Source organism: Podarcis raffonei, chromosome 15 (assembly GCF_027172205.1).
Source record: "Podarcis raffonei isolate rPodRaf1 chromosome 15, rPodRaf1.pri, whole genome shotgun sequence".
Taxonomy (NCBI): Eukaryota; Metazoa; Chordata; class Lepidosauria; order Squamata; family Lacertidae; genus Podarcis; species Podarcis raffonei.
In genome coordinates this window covers 22,754,575-22,781,232 of record NC_070616.1, presented here as the reverse complement: position 1 = coordinate 22,781,232, position 26,658 = coordinate 22,754,575, and the positions used below count along the sequence as shown (strand labels likewise).

General features: G+C 45.2%; 1 protein-coding gene across 1 annotated transcript in view; it reads left to right on the top strand.

Moving 5' to 3' along the window:
• GRIK4 (glutamate ionotropic receptor kainate type subunit 4) overlaps positions 1-26,658 on the top strand; it is a 460,006-nt gene that overhangs the window by 386,987 nt on the left and 46,361 nt on the right. Inside the window, exons 11-12 of the mRNA XM_053366447.1 lie at positions 1,749-1,856; positions 3,040-3,243. Of these exons, the coding sequence (XP_053222422.1) occupies positions 1,749-1,856; positions 3,040-3,243 (312 nt within the window). The remainder of the gene's footprint in view (positions 1-1,748; positions 1,857-3,039; positions 3,244-26,658) is intronic.

Genomic DNA, 26,658 nt, shown 5'->3' with positions numbered 1-26,658 from the left:
TCCTGGGTGGTTACTCATGAGCAACCACCATCTGCATCTGACATAGACCAACCACCTGCACTGCAGGAATTTTCTGGCCAACGTGGGTCTCAAACCCATGACCCTGATATTAAGAGTCTTACATTCTACCAACATCTGGTAGGCCACTGTGTGACTGGACTAGATGGGCCATTGCCCTGATTCAGCAGGATCTTAGGTTCTTAGGTGATGACACTGGAAGTGAGCCAAGGGCTCAGCTTTTCCCACATCATAAATACTGATAATAAGAGGACATGATAATATCCCCCCCCAAAAAAAAAAATTGGTATCTCTGTTTTGACCAGGTTTGGGAACTGTCAGGTGCTGGTAGCCAAAGGACAAAAAAATGCTGCTTCAGATCTTGAGGTTGGAGACCTTAGCAAGCTTACACACACACACACACACACACACACACACACACACAATTGGCAGTCTTTGTAAGATGATGGGTTAACAGCATTTCTCTGGGTGGGTGGGGGAACAAGGATCCAGAGTCCTTTCCATCAACTCTTACAAAAACCTGTGCAGTGGTTTGGAAACTCCAAACTTACCCAACATCTGAGCATTAAGATTTTACCAGTATCTGTGTGCATTGTGTCAGAAGCATAAATGCATCAAGATAATTGGAGGTCAGTTTCCAAGACACAAGAAGTGTCAAAAAAAAGACCTGTGGGCAATGGAAGTTCTAACCTCCACTTCACGTGCTTCCAGTTTCTTGGAAGACCTTAGATATGAGATATACAGGGGCAAAGATTTAATAAAGTTATCATACCTCCAAACCAAAACTTGCAGAAGAGCTGAGCTGCATTTTGCCTTTCTCTAGCAAATTCAGCCCTTCAACAGTTTACCTGGATTGACTAGAGTACTTACTTAGGGACCTGCCAAAAAGTTGGGTCAGCGGGAAGACAAGATCAGCATTCACAGTAGGAGAAAAATCCATCTTGAAAGTGAGTGACTCCCATCCAGACTGGAAAAGCTGGGAGCTCAGGACCCCAAATATCTCCTTGATCTTGTGATATTTCTGCTGCACAAAGGGGAGAGCTAGACTTCCAGTGTGTCAAGGAGGATTTATGGCCCCATTCCATTGCCGCTGGAGAGTGTAAATTAGTTTTAATAAGAATAGCATGGAAGCTTAGATGGGGCAGATTATACTCCTTGTTGGATAGTTGGGTTGATTAGCTTGAACGGTGTCATTTGGAAAGGGTTAATTAATCTTGAGGCAGCAACAATAGAAGATGAGACATCAGGGTCATTAGTGGCTAAGAGCACCATAGAGAATGTGCTTTTGCTCCAAAGCATTTCGTTCTGGTGCAACAGAGCAGTGGAGGGGATAAATATATATTTGTTTTCATGTTGAGATAATCTGCTACAGTGGCTCTCAATGAAGGAACTAATAGTGTCAACCTCTAGTCTGTGGGGACTTTCGCCCTGAAGTCACCTGCCTCCCAGACACTATGCAGCATCCTGCTCATAAAGAGTTTTTAAGCATCACTTCCTCCTACTGTGGACCCCTTGGAATCAGGCCCATGACAAGACTAGCTCACCCCCTCCCCAGATCCTCATTGGGTTTGCCAAAGCCAAAGGGTACTTCATTTCTCTCTCTTTCTCTTTCTCTTCCTTTTTCTCTCTCTGACATGATTTTGGTGTGGCCCCGTTGTTATCAGTCAGTGCAGCCACATGGCAGCAATTCCCACTGTCAATGTCAATGACTCTGCTGTTCTTTCCTACAGATCGGTCACTGGCATGTTACCAAAGGCCTTACCATGGATAACCAGATCTTCTCTTCCAATGTGTCAGAGAGCCTCTTCAACACCACGCTCATTGTCACCACCATCCTGGTAAGCGTGGAGGGTCTTGGTGACCTCCTTTTCTGCTCTGGCATCTCAGGGGCAACCTCCAGATACAAACCTTCCATTCCACATGCCCATCCATTCCATGAAAAGAGTCGCACGCTGAGTCCCTGAAGAAACGGATGGTCAAATCACCAACTGCAGCACCAGAAATCATTTATGACATCTCAATTAAACTCACATTGGTACACATCACATGGAAACTATATCTGATGAGTTCAGAAGTAGCTGGGGAGAGGGTTAGAATGAGAGCATGCATCACAATTTTAAATTCCTCTCTCCACATGCCAGTTTGCTTATAGACCTAGTTGGGCTATGGAGAGGGTAGGTCACCTCTTCTGTCTATGTAAAACTTCTTGTGGTGGTTAAGATGGGTACAGTTTGAGTCACCTAGGCTTATATTTGTAGGTGCTCATTTTCATAACTCCTTGCATTGCTCATCTTCCACCATGGCCAAATGCTTTCTGGTTTTCTTAAGCTATTCTTTATCTCCTGGAATACTTGAAGTCTCCATCTATGGTCTATATTTTGTCCATATTCTTCTCAACCCCGGACTCAGAGAGACTTTGTGCTCTAACTGAATATTTTCCAGTTGAAAGACTCCAGGGATGGCTATGCCAACTTGATTCCCTCCAGATGTTTTGGGCTCTAGCTCCCATCAGTTCCAACCAGAATGGTCAATGGACAGGGATAATGGGAGTTCTCATCTAAAACATCTGGAGGGCACCTGGTTGAAGAAGGCTACTGTCTTCCCAGTAGACTGTACTCAGGGAACTGGCAGCCCACAGGCCACATCTGGCTTCCACCCTATATTTGCCAAGGTAATCAGCTGGTGGATGGAGTGGGACAAAGCTTCCCTTACTAATCCATTTTCTGATATGGATGCCTCTTAAACAGAATGAAATAGTTTTCAGTCCACCAATCATGAGGGACTGGAGGGGGGTGCGGAATCTCCCAGTTTGGATCTAGTTTGCCATTGCTGCATCCCAGATGAGCTTGAAAGGAAGAGGAGAGAGTCTGGAGAATCTTTTCCCAGAGACTGTTTCCTTCCTGGTGATTCCCAGGGGAGTCCATCACATCACCTGCCCCTGCTTTCCGATTTGTGCTAAATCTAGTGCTGTTGCGACTCCATGACTAAGATGGGAATGACAGCTGCCCAGTTTCGATGCAGGAAAACCCTTACTTAATGCTCAAGGGAAACCACCAAGAGCTGGAAGGGAACGACCAATACGAAGGCTTCTGCATGGACATGCTGGCAGAACTGGCCGCGATCCTGCACTTCAACTACAAGATCCAGCTGGTTGGTGACGGAGTGTACGGCGTCCCCGAGGCTAATGGAAGCTGGACTGGCATGGTGGGGGAGTTGATTGCTCGGGTGAGTTGGTTAACACTAATGAACGAGAGCTTATTTGCATGTGTAGCAGAATTGCATGGAATGACCTTCAGGGCTGCGAATGCAGAGATTGTCCATGTTGAAAGCTTTTCCCCAAAAGAAATCTTCCTTGCAGATCGAAAAGTGTCAGGAACAAGGACTCTAGATGAGCCTCTCTTGCCAGGCCTTCTAGTTACCTTTGTGTACTGAGATATTTTTGGTGGGAAATCAGTCAGATGTGAAATATCCCATCTGCAACATAAAAACGGGTACTTGCGTTTATGCTTGCTGTTTATTACTAATTTTATGGTATCCTTTATATGTTTTATTGGTGTGTTTTGTTTTGTTTTGTGCTTTGGGCATTTTCCCTGACAGGAAGCCAGGACAGATGTGTATCATAATAACAACAAAAATAATTATCATAATACATGACATGAGGCTACTGACATTGTTTCAGTTCTGAGAGAGTAACTCAACTGGCAGTGATGGCCACCAACTTGGATAGCTTTAGAAGAGGATTGGACAAATTCATGGAGGACAATTCATGGAGGACAATGCTCTATATCCATTGACAGAAGCATGCTTCTGAATACGAGTTGCTGGGAATCTCAGAATGGCATCCTTCATAAACTTCAACTCTCAGAATTCCTGGGGGGAAGCTGTTCCTGTTAAATGATATCAGAGTGCTTTAAATATACATGGTGTGAAGGTGGCCTTAATGTGTACATCACACTCCAGCTCTTAGATGCGAGAGGCCAATACTTGGCTGAACAAAATGAATTATACACATTCTGTGAGGTCTCTGAACAAAATAGGTCCAGCCAAGCTGAGTAAGAAACAGTAGGTTGAAAAGCATTCGAAACCAAGTTGGTTTCTCCCTAATGTACAGAAGTGCTTGTTATTCTAGTACTGCCTCCTGCCTTTCTTTATTAAACATCAGAAAGTCTAAGTCAATTGATGTAACATGCTCACACCACCCTTTGTATCCTCTGTCCGTACAAGCAAGAGGCATGATCAAAGTTCAAGAATGCATGCCAACCGGGCAAACACACTCAGGGTATGCTCTAGAGCTAGAGACATAATCTGGGAGTGTTCCAGGGGCCAGAAATGAGAGCCCTGGAGGGCCGCATTCAGCTCTTGGGCCTGAGATTCTCAGCTCCTGAGATAGACTTTTGGTCTGATCCAACCAGGCTCTTTTTATCTTCTGATGGTACTGAGTTGGTGTAACATCTTAAAGGGAACCTCACCCAGTAGAAGCCCTTTCTCATGAAAAGCTATAAAGAAACCAGCTGGCCCGCCAGCTTTCTATTGCTGCCAAGTGACGCTGGAGTGTTTGCTGATGCCTTGGGCTGTCAGTGTAGATTTTTATATAGATAAACAGGTTTGCAGCTATTCTTCAAGGAAGCGAGAGGGAACAGTCATAAAGGAAAGTGTGATGTCTTCAAACAAAAGGGGGGAAGTAAGAAACGGCAATGCTCTGAACAAGTGGTAGCCATGGATTTTTTGTAGCGATAAGTGCTTTCACCTTGCCTTTTCTTCGAAACAAATTATTTAGCCATTGTTTGCTATTGTGAGGATCAGGAGAAGGCATGTGAAAAGGTGAAGCATGAGCTGAAAAAAATGAGGAGTGGATAAAAGTCAAACGATCCATTGTGATTGTTTTGGATACGTTCCTGCAATCCTCAAAATCACTCCAAGAATTGGATTTGTGTTTGTCAGTTATGGGGATCTGGTGTTCAATGGGCAAGAACACAAGAAGTGCTAAAGATGATCAAGGGACCATTTAGTGCTTAGATGGCACCTGACCATTGACCCCTGGCCAAATGACACCTCAGAGGTTCTAACAGTTGCAGGGGAACAAACAGTGTTGGAGGGGCTGTGATTAGCATTGATCTGTGTTGGCACTGAGACAAGATATTTAAATACAGGGAGTTAATTTTCCAGTAAGTGAAAAAAAAGGTTACTAAGCTGGATCTGACATTGTTTCCGGCACTGGCACTGTTAAATATTTGGGAAGGGGGAGATCAGGGGGATGTTGTTGGACTCCTGTTGACTGCTGCTAGGATGGAAATTGCAAAATGCTGAAAAATAGCTTGTACATTCCAGTGCCTGATTCAAAGTAAGTCAAACAATAGAAGCAATCCTGTTTGACTTTAGTTCTCAGATTCATGCATTAGAGAGAAGATCTGCAAATAGTTCAGTCAAAGGACTGAGGAAGAAATGATCCACAAAAAGAAAACATTACAAAGTAGGATTGTAGATTCATTTCAATGCAGTGTATATTGCTATGTAATGGTTTTTTTCTGTTGCAAAGTTTCTGAATTCAAAAATGTGGCCCTCTCTGGAACAGTCCTCAATCTTGGTTCCATTATACTACATACACACTGTTCAACTGGCAATGAAACGCACTCATGTCCCAATTCAGAGGACTGTCATTGCTCTTAAGAATTGGACATGATGGCTGGGGCATATAGCCATGGCTGAAAGACTGGCATTCAGGCAACAGCGCTAGACTCCAATGCTGTATGGATGGAACATATCCATTGTAAATATAGACAACTGTATCTCTCATGCTGAATATGTCAGGAACATTCCTCAGACACCTCACACCTGGGAACCAGAAAGCCACGCCCAAGAGTTTAGTGTTTTGGGGATTCCTAAGTTCAAATCTCTGATATGGACGTTTTTGGATTTATTCCCCCCTACACCTTGTGGGGTATAGTCATCCACTTGTGGCTTCGTTGGTCCACCTTGTGTTTAATTGTTGACTTTGTTATTCTGGGGGGGGGGTAGCATTTAAAGGGTTAGCCAAGCAGCCAGTCAGAAGCCTCTCAAAGCTCACATGCAGACCTGGCAGTAGCAGTTTTCTTACCTGTCTCTCAGCATCTCATATTCACAGGTATAATGACTCTGTATAAGGAAGTTCCATTTACTTATCCTGGTTAATAGCCAATGCTTATCCTCCAAGGATGCATTTACTTAGAAGGGGCAAAGTATATTTCTAGGTGGGGGAGTTGTGTCCCACATATTAAACTCTCTGAAAGAAAAATGGCAGTATATGCTAAAGACAGGAGTCCAGCAATGGAGGAGGGCAAGTGGGGGTGGGTTGCTCCTTGTTTGGGGGGCCACTTCCCCATCTCTGGTGCCACTCATGCTTGGCCACATGATAAATGACTGAATGTGATACGGAACCTTCTGTTGACCAACTCATGCTTGACTCATCCAATTCTCTTTCTGGCAAACTGTCACAACATTGAAATGAAACCCCAAATATGGATGTCGTGATCTTATTTTCTTCTTCTTCCCTGAAAGAGAAATTCCAAGTGAACAAAAATTGAGGCGAAAACAATTTGATGTGGGGCTGCCACAGTGCAGGGTTAATTACATACACACTTCATAAGGTTTTTATGAGGGTAAGGACATGAAAAAGAGAGGCAGTGAATCATATGGCTTGCTAATTAGAATGGAATAAAAGACTTCAAGTGGCGAACACTGAGCTAGTCTTGAAAGTCCAGTGGGGGGAGGGAATATTCCTCTCTTTCGTTCTGGTTGGGCTGCAAAATAAACTTCTGTGGCAAAAGAGATCCTTGCTTAGAAAACGTCGGTTCAGTTTTTCCCTCATTTTGGGAGGAGGGAACATTCCTCAGATTAATGCCAATAAAAATAATTGCAGCAAAAAAGATGTAACTAAAAATCAATGCGAGTATCTAGGGCAACGGATGTGCCATCTCCCATCTTCAATCACAAATCGACAGACACGCTGCAGGCCACCTGACTCAAGCTCATTTGTGGGCCACAGTCTGAGGACCTCCAGGCTAGAAAAATGGCACAGAGGACCCTGAGAAGGGAGAAGACAAGGTGCAAAGCAGGGCAAGGCTCAATATTGTTCCCCGCAGCCAAGAGTCCCAGTATTAGCTTGGGATGAAGGCAAGGTGCCACTCAGACGCAAAGTTGCCTAGAGGAAATCCCACATTCCAGAGAGGTGTAAATGCTTCCGAGCTGCCAACATCAAATTTGCAGGTGTTTTATTTGGGGGATAGCTTAATCTCTTGTCACTTCAGGCATAGTTCCTTGCCCTTTCCCCTTGGCTTAAGGTGTACCATCAGTCAACAATTGTAGCAGTATTTAAAATCTGCACAAAGCCAAACAAGCACACATTTGAGCAGACAGGATAGTGATGGGTGGACTTGCCCAGCACTTGTCCTGCACTGCTCCAGAACAGCAGCGTACTGCAAATAATAGATGCTTCCTCTAGTATATTTGGCATTGTCCACAGCTTTGATCTCTGCATTCACCAGAGCACCTTAGGAATACCAGAAGTTGCCTCACAGTGAGCCCAGATTCTTGCTCCATCTGACTCAGTATTTTCTACCCTGATTGGCAACAGCTCTCCAGGGATTTAGGGAGGGAGCCTTCGCTGGCTGTGCCCAGAGATGTCAGGGATTGAACCTGGGACCTTCTGCAGACAAACCAACACTCAATCACTCTGCTATGGTCCTTCCCTCTGCCCCATCTTGCCTTGATATGTAGCATGATGGATGAAGGGGTAAGTAAGAAGGTGCTGCAGCAAACACCATGATATCACACTGTGGCCAGAGTAGATCCACTATGGATTGGGTGAGACCCCAGGGTCCAGGAGTGACAGGTGAGGCTATCACTTTCATGACCAGCTTGTGCAGTCCCAGAGAGACCTGGCTGACCTTTGTCAGAATGGGTAACTTAGGCCACATTCACAGCATAACTTAAAGCACTCTGGCGCAGCTTTAAACAGTCATAAAGGTAAAGGAACCCCTGACCATTAGGTCCAGTCGTAACCGACTCTGGGGTTGCGGCTCTCATCTCGCTTTATTGGCCAAGGGAGCTGGCGTACAGCTTCCGGGTCATGTGGCCAGCATGACTAAGCCACTTCTGGTGAACCAGAGCAGCGCACGGAAATGCCGTTTACCTTCCCCGGAGCAGTACCTATTTATCTACTTGCACTTTTATGTGCTTTCGAACTGCTAGGTTGGCAGGAGCAGGCACCGAGCAACGGGAGCTCACCCCGTCGCGGGGATTCGAACCGATGACCTTCTGATCGGCAAGTCCTAGGCTCTGTGGTTTAACCCACAGCACCACCCGCGTCCCTTAAACAGTCATGCCCCCCCAAAGAATTCTGGGATCTGTAGTTTGTGGAGGGTGCTGATAGTTGGTAGGAGACCCATATTCCCCTCACAATGCTACAGTTCTCTGTGAAGAGGGTTGGGTTATTAAACCACCCTGAGAACTGCAATTTTGGGAGGGGAGTATGGGATCTCCAAACGGAACTAAAACTCCCAGAATCCTTTGCGGGAATCCATGACGCTTTAAAGTGGTGTCATAGTGCTTCAACCTATCGTGTAAATGTGGCTTAAATGGACCTATTCAGCAGAGCTCCACTTATATTTTCAGGAAAGGCTAGCCAAACCTCAATCCTCTGTGGGTTTCAGCTTTCAGGGAGGATGAGGCTAACCTGAGAAAAAATGCACTTCAGTTTAATGGGGGCTTGCTCATTTTTACTTTTATTTCCATTAACCTTACGCTCTCCTCCTCTCGCTCTTTTCCCCAAAAGTGAAACACATCCTCTCACCAGCCAGTGCATGTCCAGGGCGTTGTGACAGTGCACCCTTTTATTCTGATACATTTGTATTATCGCCCTTTGCCGGCGAGCTCCCAGCCGTGCTCAGAGATGTCTTTTTCGTGCGTCATCTCGGGAGGAGACATCAGCGGCTGGGCCCCCTGGCCATTCCCACCCCAGAGGAGCCGGGAGGAGGACACTTTGGAGGAGACTCAGAAAAGCGGCTACAATTTACCTGCTGCCCATTACTCATCTTGGGGGAAAGAGAGAGCTGGGCCGAGAAACCAGCTTTGTCAAGTGCCATGTCACTTAATTAGCTGAAGCGCAAGCTGCTGCCTTTGCTACAAACAACCCTTGGACGCATCCTGGTTGTTATTTATTGCTTGTTGTGGCAAACGCCACCAGACTGGAGATGCATCCTTTTGGAGGAGAGGGCCCTGCTGTGATTGGCAGGGTGGGGAAGCCGTTCCGGGAGGGTCTCTGCAAAGAGAAATCCTCATCTAGGTTAATGGCGAAGCACAAGGGGGGGGCATCAGAGGAGCCAAGGAAAGGGGTGGGGCGTGGGGAACGAGAACAAGGTGACAGCGATACAAGTGTGTTTCTGTGTAAGCCAGACATGTGTTCTCTGTCTCGCTCACTTGTCTAATTATAATCAACCGGGTATGGCACGGCGTGCCCCTGTGCAGTCCTGATGTGATTAAAATTCATCGTCAAGCAGAAAATAGAAACCATATGAATTTTTATAAACTAAGCAGTTGAGGGCAGGGATCTGGGATCGCTGTAGGCACTTTAGTGCCCCAGGCTAAACATTAAGCGCCTCCAAACTCTGTCTCTGCTTGGGGTGTTTATTGCAGTCTGCAGAGGTTTTCCTTAGCTCATCGTCCCACCCATCCACCCACCCCAGACAATGCCAATGTTTCATCAGGCCAACTTTGCTGCACTCCTGCTTCCTTTGGCAGGCATGCTTAGTGGTAGCTGTAGCACTGTCTGCTTTAATACCTGGCTCCTAACCCAACAAAATCCTTGCCCCTTGGACGTCAGCACCCTGCAGGGTCAAACCAAAGGCCTAGGTAGTTCAGGGTCCTGTTTCCCACAATGAAGCTCTCTGGGTGATCTTGGGCCAGTTACTACCTCTCAGCCTAAGCTACCTCACAAGGTTGTTGTAGGGATTAAATGAGGGGGAGAATCGTGTACGCCACCTTGAGCTCTGTGGAGAAAGAAGGGGGATATAAAGGCAATAAACCCCATTGGGTTTCTAATGTTATGAGAGAGGGAGCAAAAAAATTCTCACCTGCTTTGACTTCATTCTGGATGGCTCCCTTTTCTCTCTCTCCAACACGAGGGTTTTGCTTTGTCCTTTCTACAACTAGGGATGGGTGAACCTGCCATTTAAGCTTCTCATTTTCCCATTCTTAAATTCTCCACATTTCCACACCAGTTTGCGATTTTTAAATAAGTCATTGTAAAAGTTCATCTGCGGACTAACGCAATTTTCTCCTAATATACTTGTTGGTATGCAATTTTGCCCAATATTCACATTTTAGCGAATCAGTTTCCCTTGCAGTAATGCAGCTTTGCATGTTATTTTCACTAATATATGTATTTTCATGTGCACACTTTACCTCAGCGTATGAATTTTTATGCACATACCTTGGCTGCTGAACTGCATTGCAAAATTCGAAGGAGTGTGGATTTCAAAGGAGGGCTGTGTTTCAGTTCTCCTATTGCTTCAGGAAGTGTGAATCAGGGAGGTTTGCATTTAAATGCAAACTGAATCAAATCTTTTCCCCACCCCTACCTCGCTAGATGTGCATGTGAAGCAGCAGTAAAAGGACTGCCATCTTCAAATAGCCCCTATAGGCAGCCCCTGATTGTAAGTCTGAGACTGGCAAGGATAGTGGTTTTGCTTTCAAAAAACATGTTTGCGAGACACACAGCCCAGAATCAGTTTGGAGCTGTGCTGTTTTCGGCATTACGTTTTTATCAAATTAAGATTAAAAATAAAATGCAACACAGTTATAAGTGTAAACCCTAATCGTTGATGGACAGCAAATATTTCAGACGCTGAGGAAAAAATGTGACCTCTGTGTCATGCCTTGAAGCATTTGCAAAGACAATTCTGGATGAGGGTGATGGCTGTCGGTTGATAGGGAGCAGGAAAGAGAGCTGGCGGCGGATGCTAGTGAACGTTGCAGCAGGTTTTGGGAAACAAGTGAAATTGACAAATTAAAATTCTAAATATATAACTGTAATTAAAATTACCCCATAAGTGATATCAATAAATAGGTTTCAACACATTTTTTAAAAAGACATTCTGAAAAACAAGAATCGCAGCTAATGAAATGAAGAAGAAGCTTAGAAACGTTCGTCCTAATAAAGAAAAGGGCATATGCAGAATTCCCCATGTGCTGGACCTTTCCTATATGTGTGTAAAGCCGGTGATGGAGCAATGTGGAGGGGAGAGCAGGACTGTATCCAGTACCTGACAGGTCTCCTGGAGTGGATAGCAGTTTTTGGAGGAGGGGGATTTCATAGAATCATAGAATTGTAGAGTTGGAAGGGACCCTGAGGGTCATCTAGGCCAACCCCCTGCAATGCAGCTGCCCCATATAGGGTTCGAAGCTGCAATCTTGGTGTTATCAGCAGCATGCTCTAACCTACTGAGCTTTCATTGTGATCAGGCAGTGGAGTATTCCCAATCCTCCTGGACTGATCAGAAAAGCACTGCTGGATCAGGCCAATGGCCCATCTAGTCCAGCATCCTGTTCTCACGGTGGTCAACTAGATGTCTGTGGGAAACCCACAAGCAGGACCTGAGTGCAACAACACTCTCCCCCCTTTGAGATAGAGATAGAGAGTTTAGCCTGGCTCTCATTGGACTGAATCTGTGTGCATTGCCTAAGAGATGCACTTGGCATTGTTGAACTCAAGGAATGCTGACCACTTATTGGAAGTATGATGATGGTGGTGGTGATGATGATGATGATGATGATACAGTGGTACCTCTGGATGCGAACGGGATCCATTCCAGAGCCCCGTTCGCATCCAGAGCAGAACGCAACCCGTGTCTGTGCATGTGCATGACATCATTTTGAGTGTCTCTGCATGCGTAAGTGGCAAAACCCGGAAGTAAAGCATTACTTCCGGGTCGCCACGGAGCGCAACCCGAAAATGCTCAACCTGAAGCAACTTCAACCCAAGGTATGGCTGTAATAATTTATTATTTATAACCTGCCCATCTGGCTGGGCTGCTTCCAACAAAATATTAAAATACAGTAATCTATCAAACATTAAAAGCTTCCCTAAACAGGGCTGCCTTCAGATGTCTTCTAAAAGTCTGGTAGTTGTTCTCTTTGACATTTGTTGGAGGGTGTTCCACAGGGTGGGTGCCACTACCAAGAAGGCCCTCTGCCTGGTTCCCTGTAACTTGGCTTCTCACAGTGAGGGAATCGCCAGAGGGCCCTCAGCGCTTCTGTATGAAACTGAATCCAGCTTGTTCTCCCTGCACCCAGCAGGCAACTGGCACCATCGAAACCAAATGTGCATGGATCTGTGCAGTTGTTGATTTATCATGGTTGCATTCTTGCCCTTCAACCCTTCAACCAAGGAGCTGGGGGCAGTAAGCATGGAGGGTGTGTCACTTTAATCCAGGCACCCCCAACCTGCAGCCCTCCAGATGTTTTGGCCTCCAACTCCCATGATCCCTAGCTAACAGGACCAGTGGTCAGGGATGATGGGAATTGTAGTCCAAAACATCTGGAGGGCCAAAGGTTGAGGATACCTCCTTTAATCTCACTGTGAGAGAGGGAATGAGAGACTGGACTCAGGTCACCCAGTTGGCAGGGACTGGCTGGATGAAGAGGACCAGTGAGGATCAGCTATTCGAGGAAACAATAATAGGAAGGCCAACACTCTGGGAAACACTTTAGTTCCACAGGGTTGTATCCAGTGGTCGTTCTACCCAGAGTAGACCCATTGAAGTTAATGGGTATGACTAAATTAGGTCCATTGATTTCACTGGATGTTCTTGGAGTAGAACTAGCTGGATGCAACTCACAGAAAATACTGCTTCTTTCTTATCATTGTTCTTATTTTATACAGTGCCCTCACATAATAATAATAATAATAATAATAATAATAATAATAATAATAATAAAGGTCACTACGCCAAGGAGCTTAAAACCTAAAGTGATCTATTTATTGGAGCTTAGCATAGATAAATTGGAAGAATAAGGTAACTTTTAAAAAGAAAAATTACCTCTCACAAATTAAGTAACCCAAAAGTTATAAATAATTGACTTTTTGCCCTAAAATGTCATTTCAGTTAGCCAAAAAAACAAAACAAAATCAAAAAAGCCCTGTATGCAGCAAAAATGTCCCTTTTGGAATATTCCTTGCTGGAAAATAATAAACATTTTTCATCAAAATTGACATCTTTTTGCAAATGATATTGATTTCAAAAGGTCTGTCGTTTGTGTCTGTAGTGGAAAAATGTCTTCTGTGAAAAATTGCAAGGGGGAGCCTCCCCGCTGATAAAAGTATAGCAAATGGAATGTCGTGCAGGCTTGTCATCAGCTGATCTGCACCTTGTGACCTCAGCAGATCCCTAGGGTGTGTCTGTCAAAGTTTACCCCCAGAATAACCAGAAAAGAAACTTCTTCACAGGGACAGGAGAAGGAATTTGGTTCCTTTTCACATTTCAGTGTCAACCTCCCTAATCTGCACCCCTTCAAACAAGCTGAAATGAAGCCAATATTTGGTGAAAACTTGTAGGACACTTCTCTGACCAAATAGCGGATACAAAAATGTGCCTATGAGTGAAAATAACATGCAAAAAATGCATTGCATTAAGGAAAATTGCATACGGAAATGTGCACATTAGAAGAAATGTACACTAAAAGGTTGGTGTGTTTCCACAAGGACTTTTAAAAGGATCACAAACTGTTTCAGAAACCCGGAGAGCTGAATTTAAAATGGGGAAACTGAGGAAAACTGTAATCAACAGATTTGTCCGCAGAATCATAAATCAAACAGCTCTTAACATCGGAAAGTTCTTCCCACTCTGCTGGCAAGTTCTGTAGTTTAAGTACGTACTGTATTAAGAAGTATTTCATTTTGTCCATCCTGAATCTTACAAAATTTGGTTTTGTTGGCTGTCTCCAAGTTCTAGTGTTATGAGAGAAGGAGGAAAACATTTCTCTAGCCGCTTTCTCCAGCCCATGCATCATTTTATCACCTTCTATCATGTTGTCTCTTGCCTGGCTTTTTCTTAAACTGAAAAGACCCAAATGCTGTAACCTTTCCTCATAGTGGCTCCATCCTCTCTGTCCCTCACATGGCATGCAGTCTTCACTAGGAGGAGTGTTGTATCCTCATCACCATGGCAACCAGGCCACATCTCCTCCTGGTACCCTATGGCAGCTGGGCTATATTGATGCTCCCCTAGGGCTGGTATGTAGGTCTGATGAGGTTGCATTGGTCTACTGAATCTGTGTCTTCAAAGAGGTATCTTCCTGGGGAGGGTGATTGTTGACTGCTCTTAAACCCCATGGGTATTGTTGTTTTTTAGCCATTTAGTCATGTCCTACTCTTTGTGACCCCATGGACCAGATCATGCCAGGCACTCCTGTCTTCCACTGCCTCCCGCAGTTTGGTCAAACTCATGTTCGTAGCTTCGAGAACACTGTCCAAGCATCTCGTCCTCTGTCGTCCCCTTCTCCTTGTGCCCTCAATCTTTCCCAGCATCAGAGTCTTCTCTTCTCATGATGTGGCCAAAGTATTGGAGCCTCAGCTTCAGGATTTGTCCTTCCAGTGAGCACTCAGGGCTGATTTCCTTCAGAATAGATACGTTTGATCTTCTTGCTGTCCATGGGACTCTCAAGAGTCTCCTCCAGCACCATAATTCAAAAGCATCAATTCTTCGGCGATCAACCTTCTTTATGGTCTTTATGGTGAGAGCTGGACCATGGGTATTAGGTCTGGCAAAAGGGCCCTCCTCTTCTCCTGGTTTTCATCCAGTTCCAGGGTGGTACAGAAAGAGGAGATAATGTTTCCACCACTACTGAGCTCTGCGAGTGCAGCTTTCTCCCAATTGAAGTGCAGTGTTTGAGGACCAGGACATTCACAGGGAAACCAAAATGCTTGTTTACAAAGCTATTGTACTACCAACCTTACTGTATGCTTGTGAAACATGGACCACTTATAAATGTCATCTCCAACTCCTTGAAAGATTCCATAAATGATGTCTCTGAAAAATTTTACGCATCACTTGGGAAAACAGGTGAACTAATACTAGTGTACTGGAAGAAGCAAAGATCACCAGTGTCGAAGCAATGATTCTTCAACATCAACTTCACTGGACTGGTCATGTTGTGTGGATGCCTGATTATCGTCTTCCAAAGCAACTACTCTATTCCGAACTTAAAAATGGAAAGTGTAATGCTGGTGGTCAACAAAAGAGGTTTAAAGACTGTCTCAAGGCAAATTTTTAAAAAATGTAGTATAAACACCAACAATTGGGAAACACTTGGGAGAAAAGTGCTAAGAGGAAGGCACATTTGGCAAACCCTCACCATGATCAACTCCCATCCAGAAACCTATATCCCCACTGTGGAAGGACCTGTGGATCCAGAATTGGCCTCCACAGTCACTTACAGACTCATTGTTAAAACCATGTTTATGGAAGACAATCTTACTCAGCTACGAGTGATCGCCAGTGAAGAAGATTCCAGCTCAAGTGAGCTCCTCTCAGCTCTTTATATCTGCTTATCTTCCTGTTTCCTTTCATCCTTCTGTTTCCCTCACAGGCACCTGTCAAGTATCCTCTCAGACCCCAACACCTCAGGCAAAGACGCCTATTCATGGGGACAAGCCACTGTCATTTGCAGGCATTTGCGTTCTTTTGTCAGGGTCCTGACCACTCATTCAGCAGCGATCAAGCCAGCTAGGCTCACAACAATATGATAAAATGAGATAAATCATTGCATTGCAGATGCACGGCCTCTTGGGAAATTATAATATCATGTGCGCAAAAGGCATCTATAATGCAATCCGGACAAGGATAGCCTGACTTCTGTTGTCTGTGCTCTGGTAACCTCTGTATATTAGATTGCTGTAATGCATTACACGTGGTGCCAACTTTGACGACAGTTCGGAAAATGCAGTTGCTGCAGAATACAGTAGCCAGACTGGTAGCCGGGCAAGACGGTCAGAACATACAATGCCAAATGTGGCTAGGATTGCACTGGCTACCAATTAGTTTTAGAGCCCAATTCAAATGGAGAGTTTTTAGCTAAAAAGCCTTATATGGCTCAGGACCACAATAAGGGACCGCATCTCATCAACCTCAGCCCAGCATTCATAATCTGAGGCCCTTCTCTGTGTGTCTTCTCAGGGGTGACTCCCCAGGGAGACATGCCTGGCATCATCACTATCTCTTTTAGATACCAGACAAAAAACTATTTTTTCCCCCACCCAGGCCATTGGACCTCAATTTTCTGCTTATCTTTCAGTGGAGTAAGGTTGAGTTTGATCTGCTCTTTTATATATATTATCGGTGAGCATTTTGGGTGATTTATACTCTTGTTTTTAATGTTTGCTTCTGAAAATCTCTTTGAATTAACCTTTACTGACTAAAGCAACTAAAAATAATAATAATAATAATAAAAAATATCAAAAACCAAAATAAGATGTATTGCTTGCAGCTTGCTTTGAAACTGGAGCTGGATTATTATGCAGTTTTATTCCAATAGAAATTCAAGTCTGGAGTTGTTCTGCTACGAAATTCACCTTTGCTGGTCTGGCAGGTTACTGAACTTCAGTAGGAATGGAGACCACTTGTTTCATCCATAATAGCTGTTTCTCTAGAAATGCCATTTTTTGTTAGCCATGTTTAATGGAGCCTCAAAACAACATTGTTTCCAAATACTTTGCATTCCAGTATATCTGCATTATCCTCATGTTGTTGCTGCTGTTGTTGTTTTGGAGAAATTTTTCAGCAATTTTTAATAATAAATAAACTGTGTGGAATGTTGGATAAGCAAAGCATTATTGATGCTTTTAAGGGCTACTGTGCCTTATATAAAAAAATATTCATGTTTTCAGGTTCAGTCAATGTTATTGCTTCCTGTTGAGCACAAACATGGGATTAGTCTTCAATTTCATTATAAAAGGAAGAAGAAAAGAAAACTCTCCTCGTTTTGGGAGGAGCAGAAGTTGATTAATTGAGGAATTCATCATTAAATCCCTAGCAATTGTAGAGAGAAAGCAATGAAATAGGTCAAATCTGGAAGGAGAAAGGCGTTAATTAACATTGCAGGGGTCCTTTTGGAATGCAGCTTGTTAGTAGATATTATAGAAAGATCTTGGTCATGGTGAAGGGCATTGCTGGATAATAAGTGTTTTATGGAAACACCTTTTTAAATACATTTTTAGCTGATTGTGGAAAAACAATGCCTCAGCAGAACTGAAAGTTCCAGCATGACCCAACATGTCTTTGACCAGAATGACAAGAATTAAGGCTCACCTGAGAGTTAAGGAGATGCAGTTGCTGCTTCTAAGCACAGAGCCTACCTAGTATCAATAGTTATGTTGTAGATTTGGGTTTAGGTCTTTATAGCATGCAGCAAACAAGAGTTGCATTTGGCTGAGAAAGCAACACAATTGTTAGGCTAGCGAAGTGCAAAGGACTATGGAAAAATGCTATTTATTAAACAAAGACCTTGAGAATCAGCAGGATAATCAATTTATCTTGTTTAACAAACTTTGCCAGGGTAACCCAAAAAGCGTTGCTTTTTTTCCAACTGAGCTGCCTTTAATTGCTTACAATGTTTTCTGCAGAACTCAGCAAGCTCGGAAACCCATGAAGTGGCTTCTGTTTTTACAGTTCTGTGTGCATATTTTGAACCAAAATGGAATCCAGAGGGGAGATTGTGAGAAAGCATTAGCATAAGTTATTTCTTAAGTGTGGACTGACACTTCCGGAGTATTTTATCTGCAGGCAGTACGATTACACTCTGGAGCCTTGACCCTGAATTTTTCAGAGCATCTTCTCAGGTTTGCCCTCCACCTCTCTTGTTAATTGTGCCTTGAAGATGCAGGCTGTGAACATGAGAACTAAAGAAGTTGTGGATTATTTTCTTAAGTTTGCTGGACACAGGAAGGTGCAATTATACCAGGTCAAACCCAGGAAACTTCCCAGCCATGACGACTGTGTTTGCTGCTTGCTGGGAATCACAAGTGGGGGAAATGTTGTCACCCTGAAGAAGAAGAAGAAGAGTTTGGATTTGATATCCCGCCTTTCACTCCCTTTAAGGAGTCTCAAAGCGGCTAACATTCTCCTTTCCCTTCCTCCCCCACAACAAACACTCTGTGAGGTGAGTGGGGCTGAGAGACTTCAAAGAAGTATGACTGGCCCAAGGTCACCCAGCAGCTGCATGTGGAGGAGCGGAGACGCGAACCCGGTTACCCAGATTACCGCTCTTAACCACTACACCACACTGGCTCTCACACCACCTGCAGGCCCAGCTCTTGGGCTTCTTGAAGGCATGTGCCTAGCCACTGTGAGAACAGGATGCTAGACAAGATGGACCAGTGGCCTCGTCTATGGGGCTCTTCTTGAGATCTTAAGAGATGCCAGGGGCTGATCCTGGGACTTTTAGGATGCAAAAGCATGTGTTCTACCACTGATCTACAGCCCGCTGTAATGTGGTGCGCCTCTTTGGAACCAACTGTAGATTCCAACTTTTACTCGCCTGTTTGTCCAAGAGGTGGGCCTCCCAGTGGTTCCATTGAAGATGAGCCTCCCCACCAATCCTGCTGAATACATATGACAGTGAGACTAGGCGTCCTACACAGGGGGAATGCATCCTGTTTCACCACTTGAGTTGAAGCAGGAAGAGGCACCATGCCCTGCACCATGCTGCCTCTGCCACTGGAGCAGAATTAGCACTGGTTATTGGCTTCCGATGAGATAATGTGAGATCTCACCGAAATCTCGCAAGAGTTTGGTGAGATCTCACCAGAAATCAGCATTGATACCAGAACTGTATCTCCACCAGCGGTGGAGACAGCAGAGCGAGTGAGGTGCCTGCAGTGGTGCCACCTTGGGGTTCCACTGCTCAAGGCGGTAGCTTCACCCCATTTGATGGGCAGGCCAAGCCTAGTCCTACAATAAGTTCTCCATTTTGACTCTGCCACGCTTTCACCGTGGCTTCTAAATTAAGGATGCTCCTAAAAAAACCAACCCTCATCCAAGTTTTTCCTTATATTTTGGAGTTCTTAATTACTGGGTTTTGTTTTTGAAGAGGAAGTGAAGCATTAAGAATTACAACCTACTCTCTTTTTGGAAGAATAGGAGCATCAGAAGAGCTTTCCTGAATTAGGCCAAAGCTCCAGCTGGTTCAGTAGGCTGCTTCCCACGGTGGTCAACCTCTGGGAAAGCCCCAAAGTAGGCCTTGAATGCAGGACTAATCTGGTCTTCAAGGTATTCAACCTCAGAATATAGAGGTTGCATATTGCTCAAAGCCATTGATTGACCTATGCTCTATGAATTTTCCTAATCTCCCTTTAAAGACGTCTAAGCTAGGAGCCATCACCACATCCTGTGGCAATGAATTTCATAATGAATAATGCACTCTGTAAAAAAAAAAAGAACAAAAAGGTCCTTTCTTTTATCTGCCTGTAGCAAAGGATCAAGTTCATACTTCTATTTTGAAGATGCAGGTTCCCTGGAGTGTAAGATATGTGCAAAAAATTAAAACTGTGTTTCTGAGATACAGGTCACGAATTACAGAACCATACAGCAATCGTCTCTAAGAGATAGATTAGCAAAATGTAATTCTCAGGTTCCTCTCTCATATTACAGACAATCTGCCCAAGTCTCTGGAAGGAAAGTGCGAGAGAGCAAGCTCTCTTTATCGTTACTGGTGCTAGACTCAGGTGAAATCACCTTTCGTACCCCAGCAGGTGTTTCAGGCTAGCTTCCTTTGCCTTGTTTGGCAGGAGATACCTAAACAGCTGGAGAGGCAGGAGCAAAACACCAGCCCTGGGACAGTGCTAAGTGTTGCAGGAGTCTTGCTTAGCAGGTCGCTTCTCAACAAGTTGCCAGCTGCCACTTTAAGCCAGAGCGGAACACCATTCGTCACCATTAGGGTCAGAATGAGCTCCATCAGCCACCATAGCAGGATCATCCATTGGGAGGGATTCCATCCCCGCACTTAAACTTCCAGTGTGTTTAATTGCCAAGTTCGTGGAACTCAGTTAATAACAGCCCTGTGAAACGTCGGCATCTTCTGAGCATGCAGAGACAGCATCAACATTTAATGACAGCCGAGTCGGGTCATCCTTTTAATTTCAAACAGCAGTCTGTCAAGGGACCCTCTGATGCAGGGAGCATTTTGTTCAAATTTAAGCAATCTTCTGGTTGGGAAGCATCCAGAGATACTGATGCTACTCTAATATGCTAGGGAAATCTCCCGCTTTGCTTGTGTAGCAAGAAACTACAGAGCTAGTGAAGTATGTGCGTAAGAAGTTGCACGTCTGTTGGGACACAGAAAGCACAAAAATTCTATTTCAACTCTAACTACCTTCCCTTGTGACCTTTCGGATCTGACAATGCAGAGGCATAACTGAAGCTTTGTGTTCATGTGTCAGGAGACCTCTGCAAGAATTGCGCCCAGGGCAGCTGCCTACTGCAAGAAGGTGGTGGGGTTGGGGGTCCAGAACAGGCAGAGGTGACATTCCAGAGCTGCAAACGGGTGACTCAAAGAGCAGGCATGTGGTCATAGCTGGTGCAAATTTTGGCTTCCTCTGTGTGTGTTATTACCATCTGTCACAAGGAACCTAGGAAGCTGTCTTAGAATGAGTCGGACTGTTGGTCCATCTAGCTCAGTAGTGCCTACACTGGCTGGCAGCAACTCTCCAGGGTTTTAGGCAAGGGGTCTTTCCCAGCCTTACCTGGAGATGCCAAGGATTCAACCTGCGATTTAGCTTCATGCAAAGCAGGTGCTCTACAGCTGAGCTACCATCCTTCCCCAGATGCCTTTTATTCTGGTTAAAAAATTGGGCATCTCCCAAACAACTAAATATAAAATGGAAACATCAAGTTGGAATCAAGATCAAAAGCAGAAACCGGTGCAAGGAGGCAGCATCTTAGGCTGAGACCTCACACCAGGCTGAACACTAAGCTCGGAGGTCAGGGCTTTGCAGATTCCTGGCAAACAGGAATATATGCACAAGGGTCACTTGATGTGCTGGCTAACAGGTCTCCAAGCCTAGATGATCCCTTGAAGCCCAGAGCTCAGTCTGCCAGCCTTGCAATAGAAGCAGAGCACAAGTGATGCCTGAAGTTAGGCAATGGTGCCTGCCTACGGGGGGCTTTGGTTTGAGTCCCCCACGGGCACCTTGGGCCACTACATTCACACTATACATTTAAATCAATATGATACCATTTTAAACAGTCACAGCTTACACACACACACACACCCCAAGAATCCTGAGAACTGTGGTTTATTGAGGGTGCTGAGAGCTGTTAGGAGACCCCCATTCCCCTCCCAGAGCTACAACTCCCAGAGTTTCCCATGAAGAGAGATTGCTAAATGGGAATTGTAGCTCTGTGAGGGGGAACAGGGGTCTCCTAGCGACTCTCAGAAGGGACGCGGGTAGTGCTGTGGGTTAAACCACAGAGCCTAGGACTTGCCTATCAGAAGGTTGGTGGTTCAAATCCCCGCGATGGGGTGAGCTCCCATTGCTCGGTCCCTGCTCCTGCCAATGTAGCAGTTCAAAAGCACGTCAAAGTGCAAGTAGATAAATAGATACCACTCCGGTGGGAAGGTAAACGGCGTTTCCGTGCACTGCTCTGGTTCGCCAGAAGCGGCTTAGTCATGCTGGCCACATGACCCGGAAGCTGTACACTGGCTCCCTTGGCCAATAAAGCCAGATGGGCACCGCAACCCCAGAGTCGGCCACGACTGGACCTAATGGTCAGGGGTCCCTTTACCTTTAACGACTCTCGGCACCCTTAACAAACCACAGTTACCAGAATTCTTTGGGGGAAGCCACGACCATTTAAAGTGGGATCGTGGTACTTTAAATAGATGGTGTGAACATAGCCTTAGTCTCCTTTTCTCAGGATATGTGATCTGTAATGCAGATTCCTAAATGAAGCAGTGGAACAAGCCAATTGGGCGCCTGGGGCAGCGTGTGTGCCCTGCACCCTGGGATGGGCCAACCGCCTGTGGAGGTGAAGCCAGCCAGGGCAGGACACTCTGTGGGGCCTCCGAGGAGTCTGCCTGCCTCCTCTTACTCAGCCACCCTACAGCTGAGGGGGAGGCGGCAGGTGGACCGTTTGGGGCAGCCCGGAGCCTGCGGGCATCCAAGCCACCGCATCTCTCCCAGGAGAGGCGCTTGGCTCGGGCACACTGCAGGCCCCGCGGTGAGTGCCGCCCGGCATTTTGTCACCCCTCTCAGTGGTGACACCCGAGACAACCCACCCCCACTACACACACCCTTCCTCCACCCCTGCCTAGATACTCCAGGTATGCCTGCAAAACCAGCACTAGCTGTCTTTTTGCTCAAAGACTTTGTGTTACTATCAAGGGCCTTTTGCCTTTTAATTCATTCCAACACCTTTATGCAATAGCAAAGTCCAATATGCTGTGCAGACTGCACTTGACAACATCCTGCTCTGCAGATATGGCTGAGGTGTTAAATCAAAGCACTGGGTGCAGAGTTTTGCTGAAAAGAATTTCTTTGCCCCATCTGTCACACAAAATCCAATAAATAGACACAATGTGAGGTTAGGGTGAGGGTTGCTATGAGCTTACCAGGAAACTGAAGAAGGCACCCACCTTTGATCGAGGCGATCCTGCTGCTCCATTCCTGCATCCCACCAAACAGAGCTCTCTTGGGCTTGAAATCTCACCCACACTGAACTTAAAAGATGCTGATGACAGGACTTTTGTTTTGTTAACAGCAAGTTTCGCCATTTGGAGCAAACTGTCCTCTTTACCTTTATGTCCTGGATGTGACCTCTCTGCTGCTTTCTTAATGAATTTCACACTTTCTGAAAGGAACACTGAGCCAGATGCCCAGATGCTGCAAATCCTCTCATTTTTCGGGACTTTACTGAGCTGCACATATTGTAAAACTTATGCAGACATTTTGACCCCGTCAAACAATCATCGCTCACCAGGAGAAATAAAACCTGGCGCTTTGGCTTATGTGCTCTGGGTCTTGATGGAGGATGGAAGGGTGCTTGTTATTTCTTTGTGTGAGGTCTCTCTGTGTGGATGTTCTTGTTTCTTTGTTGTCAAAACTGATGCTTAAAAATAATAGGGCTTTTTTAAAATCTGCGCCGCCACAGGCAGGGCTGCTTTTGGAATTATTATAATCTGCTTCAGTATACACAGAGTTCTACATAAGACTGAATGCAAAACCAAGATTTTGTAATGGGGGGGCAGAGAAGGGGGGGACCTCCATGGGGGTGCTATTTCTCCAGTTTTCCACTGGTTATTGCAGAATCAAAGATATGGCTTTGCACCAATTTTTGATCCCTGTTTAGGAGCTGATTGGCAGAAGGGGCAGTTTCACCCAGAGTTGACCAGTGGAAACTAATGGACCTAAGTTACAGTCAGTAATTTCAGTGGGTCAACTCAGTGTAGGGTGAGCATTGGCTAGAATCCAGACTCTATAGCTCTGGCTACATCTTCAAGGGACCCCAGGGGATTTGATTATTGGAATGTGTTAAAGGACACACGATGGTCATGATTTTATATATATATATATATATATATATATATATGGTGGTAGTGCTTCAGAAACAACTATAGGCAGAATGTCTCTCTGCAAAATGTCTGGCTGGCTTACTGAGAAGAGAAGAAAGATATGGAATAAACTGTACTATAATACTAAGGATGAGTTGAGGGAGAGAGCTCCAAATGAAGACAGGTGGTGGTTGAGCAACGGGATCCTGCAAGGAAAATAATTCCACAAGCTGGGCACCATCAATGAAAAGGTCCTTCTTGATGTGCCCACCCACCGCGCCAAAGACTGTTGCCTCCTGCACTTGCATTCTTCCCATAGGGATCTGGTTGGCCAGATTGCCAGGAAAGGATGCAGGAATAGATGGACCCTTCTTATGTCCCTATGCAAGACAACTATGGGAACACAATTAGGGCCTCTCCTCATGCCCAAAGTGCACAGGTGGGCTCCTAGGGGAGGAGACCAGGCCTCCAGGTATCTAGAACCAAACCATTTACAGATATAAACTCAGGGTGTGTAAAGGAGGGCTTCTGTAGTTGGCCCCACTTTAGCTATACCTTTAGAAATAGCTCAAGTCATCTTTGGATGACCAGACTGAAATATTGCTGCTGTCTTGACCTGTGTGCTATGCTCATGTACCGCCAGCTTCTTTTTCATCTAGTTTTTATTTTATGTTCTTCTCCTAGAAGGGCAATAAAGGAGATGTCCGCACAAGCCAAGACTTTTGTTTTCTCTTCCCCTGCTTTTTATAGCCGTCTCACAGAGAGTCGTCTTTTGTAAGCGGGTGATGGCTTGAAAGGTTTTGCAGGCCCTGATCAGAAAGGAGATTGACTCAGTGTATAGATGGTGCATAAATATATAGATATATAGATATATATAGATATATAGATACATAGATACATAGATACATAGATATATAGATAAAGATATCTGGCAGCAGTGAAAGGATCAGGCACCCAACACTGTGAGGTGCACATACAACACACCTGTCATGTCATGTTTACAACTTGGGTTATGAATCCTGGGTGATAAATTCCCCCATTTAATGTCTCACAAGTCTCTCTACAGCAAGGAGCCCATGAAGCCCAGGGGCATGAAGTGCAAGTTAGTGTATTCAGCAATCCATTTTCAGAAGCAGCACAGCTGCCTCATACCTTGCAAGTAATACTGGCAAGTGAGGGAGGCAGTGTGGTACTCCCCATTTTTAATTCTTTCTCTTTTTTTTAAGCAATTCCAACCCATTACAAGAAAGCGATAGTAATAAAAATCATATTTAAAATTAAAATCCTTATCTCGGTTACATGATGATTAAATTGGAAAGAGTTTTTAAAATATTAATTTGCATTACACCATTGACAGCTCTTATTTTTCATCAAAGAGTGCAACATCTCCTCCTCCGTTTGTGGGTGAGCTGAGGGTAGATGCATCTCACGTCTTCATTTTCTGCAAGGTCTTTTTTAGCTGAGGGAGGTGATGGTGGCGGCGGCAGCTGCAGCAACTTCCCATTGAAAAATATTTATTGCTCCATGGGAAATGATCGCATTACCCTCCAGCCAGTGGAGGCAGGTCCAACAAGGTGAATGGGGCATGGCCCTACCAACCTCTGTCTGCCCTCAGTCAGCCCCACCTGCCTCCCTCCCTCCCTACTTAAATCCAGTCCAGGGTGTTGGCCCTGCCTGGCAGCTTTCTCAGTGTTTTCCCTCCTAGAACTCAGCAAGGGGTAGAAGGAGGAGAAGAGTGAGGAGGAGGATGGAGACAGAAATAGATTTAATTGTGTCTGCCTGTCATTGACTCTGGATCCCCCTACTGCTGGTCTTCCTGCCTTGTGTCTATACCAATTCTGATGACCACCAACCACCACTGCCCCCAGCAATGGTATGTCATGGTTTATGAACATGGGAAGCTGCCATGTACTGGGACCCAGTGTGGTATATTGGTTAGCGTATCAGACTAGGACCTGGGAGACCAGGGTTCAAACCCCTACTCAGCCATGAAGCTCACTGGATGACCTTGGGCCAGTCACTGTCTCCCAGCCTAAACTACCTCACAAGGTGGTTTTGCAGATTAAAAGAGGAGGAGGGGAGTCATGTACACCACCTTGAGCTCCTTGGAGAAGAAGGATGAATACAAATAAATGCAATAAATGAATGAATAATTCAGACCATTGGTCTGTCTAGCTCAGAACTGCCTGCACTGACTGGCAGCATCTCACTCTCCAGGGTTTCAGGCAGTGGGAGGTTCCCCCAGCCCTACCCAGAGATGCCATTGGGGATTGAACCTGGGATCAATCCACCACTGATCCACCACTGAGTCACAGCCCTTTCCTGAAGGGTCCTGGAAACATGTGGCATCTGTTTCCTTGAGGGAAAGTATTTGCATGTCCAGCATTAGGTAGTTTCTTTACATCCTGCCTCCTGTACCTGGGCAGCAATGTAATTGGACAACGTCCATCCTGGGATGCAGAGGGCATTGCACAACCCATAGTCAAGTCCAGGGAGGGAAAGATAACTAAAACTAACCCACGGTTCTTGTTGGATCATAGACCTTCAGATGCAAAGGAGTCAGCCCACTCTCCACCCAAGCTTTGATTATATTTTTACAACTGCCTTGATTATATTCTTATATAGAAATGTGAGGGAGAACTGTCAGAAACAAATCTCAGGGGATAAGCAGCTCACAGCGGCTCCATCAGCCAATCAGTGTCACGGGCTTCATTAGTGCAAGGAGAATGCAGTACAGAGCTACAAAGGCTGGAGACCTCTAGGGATATTCTGGCTGAGTCTGGCAAAGTGGTAGTTAGGGGAGCTGAGAGTCAGGACCATGGAGAGCTCCCTGTAGAACCAGGTAGCACACTCTGGGCTCACTCATGCTTACCTTTGCTCTGCATATCTAGGCACAGGTCTAAGCCTTCCAGGTCCAGGTCTGAGCAATATGTGGAAAACCCAAATTGTTGTTTGCTCTGGTCCATTGATAAAGATAATGTTTCCTTGGGGAAAGTGTCATGGCAGGGTGGGACGGGGGAAGCACATGGATACAAACTGGTGAAGTGTGAGCCTCTGCCTAGA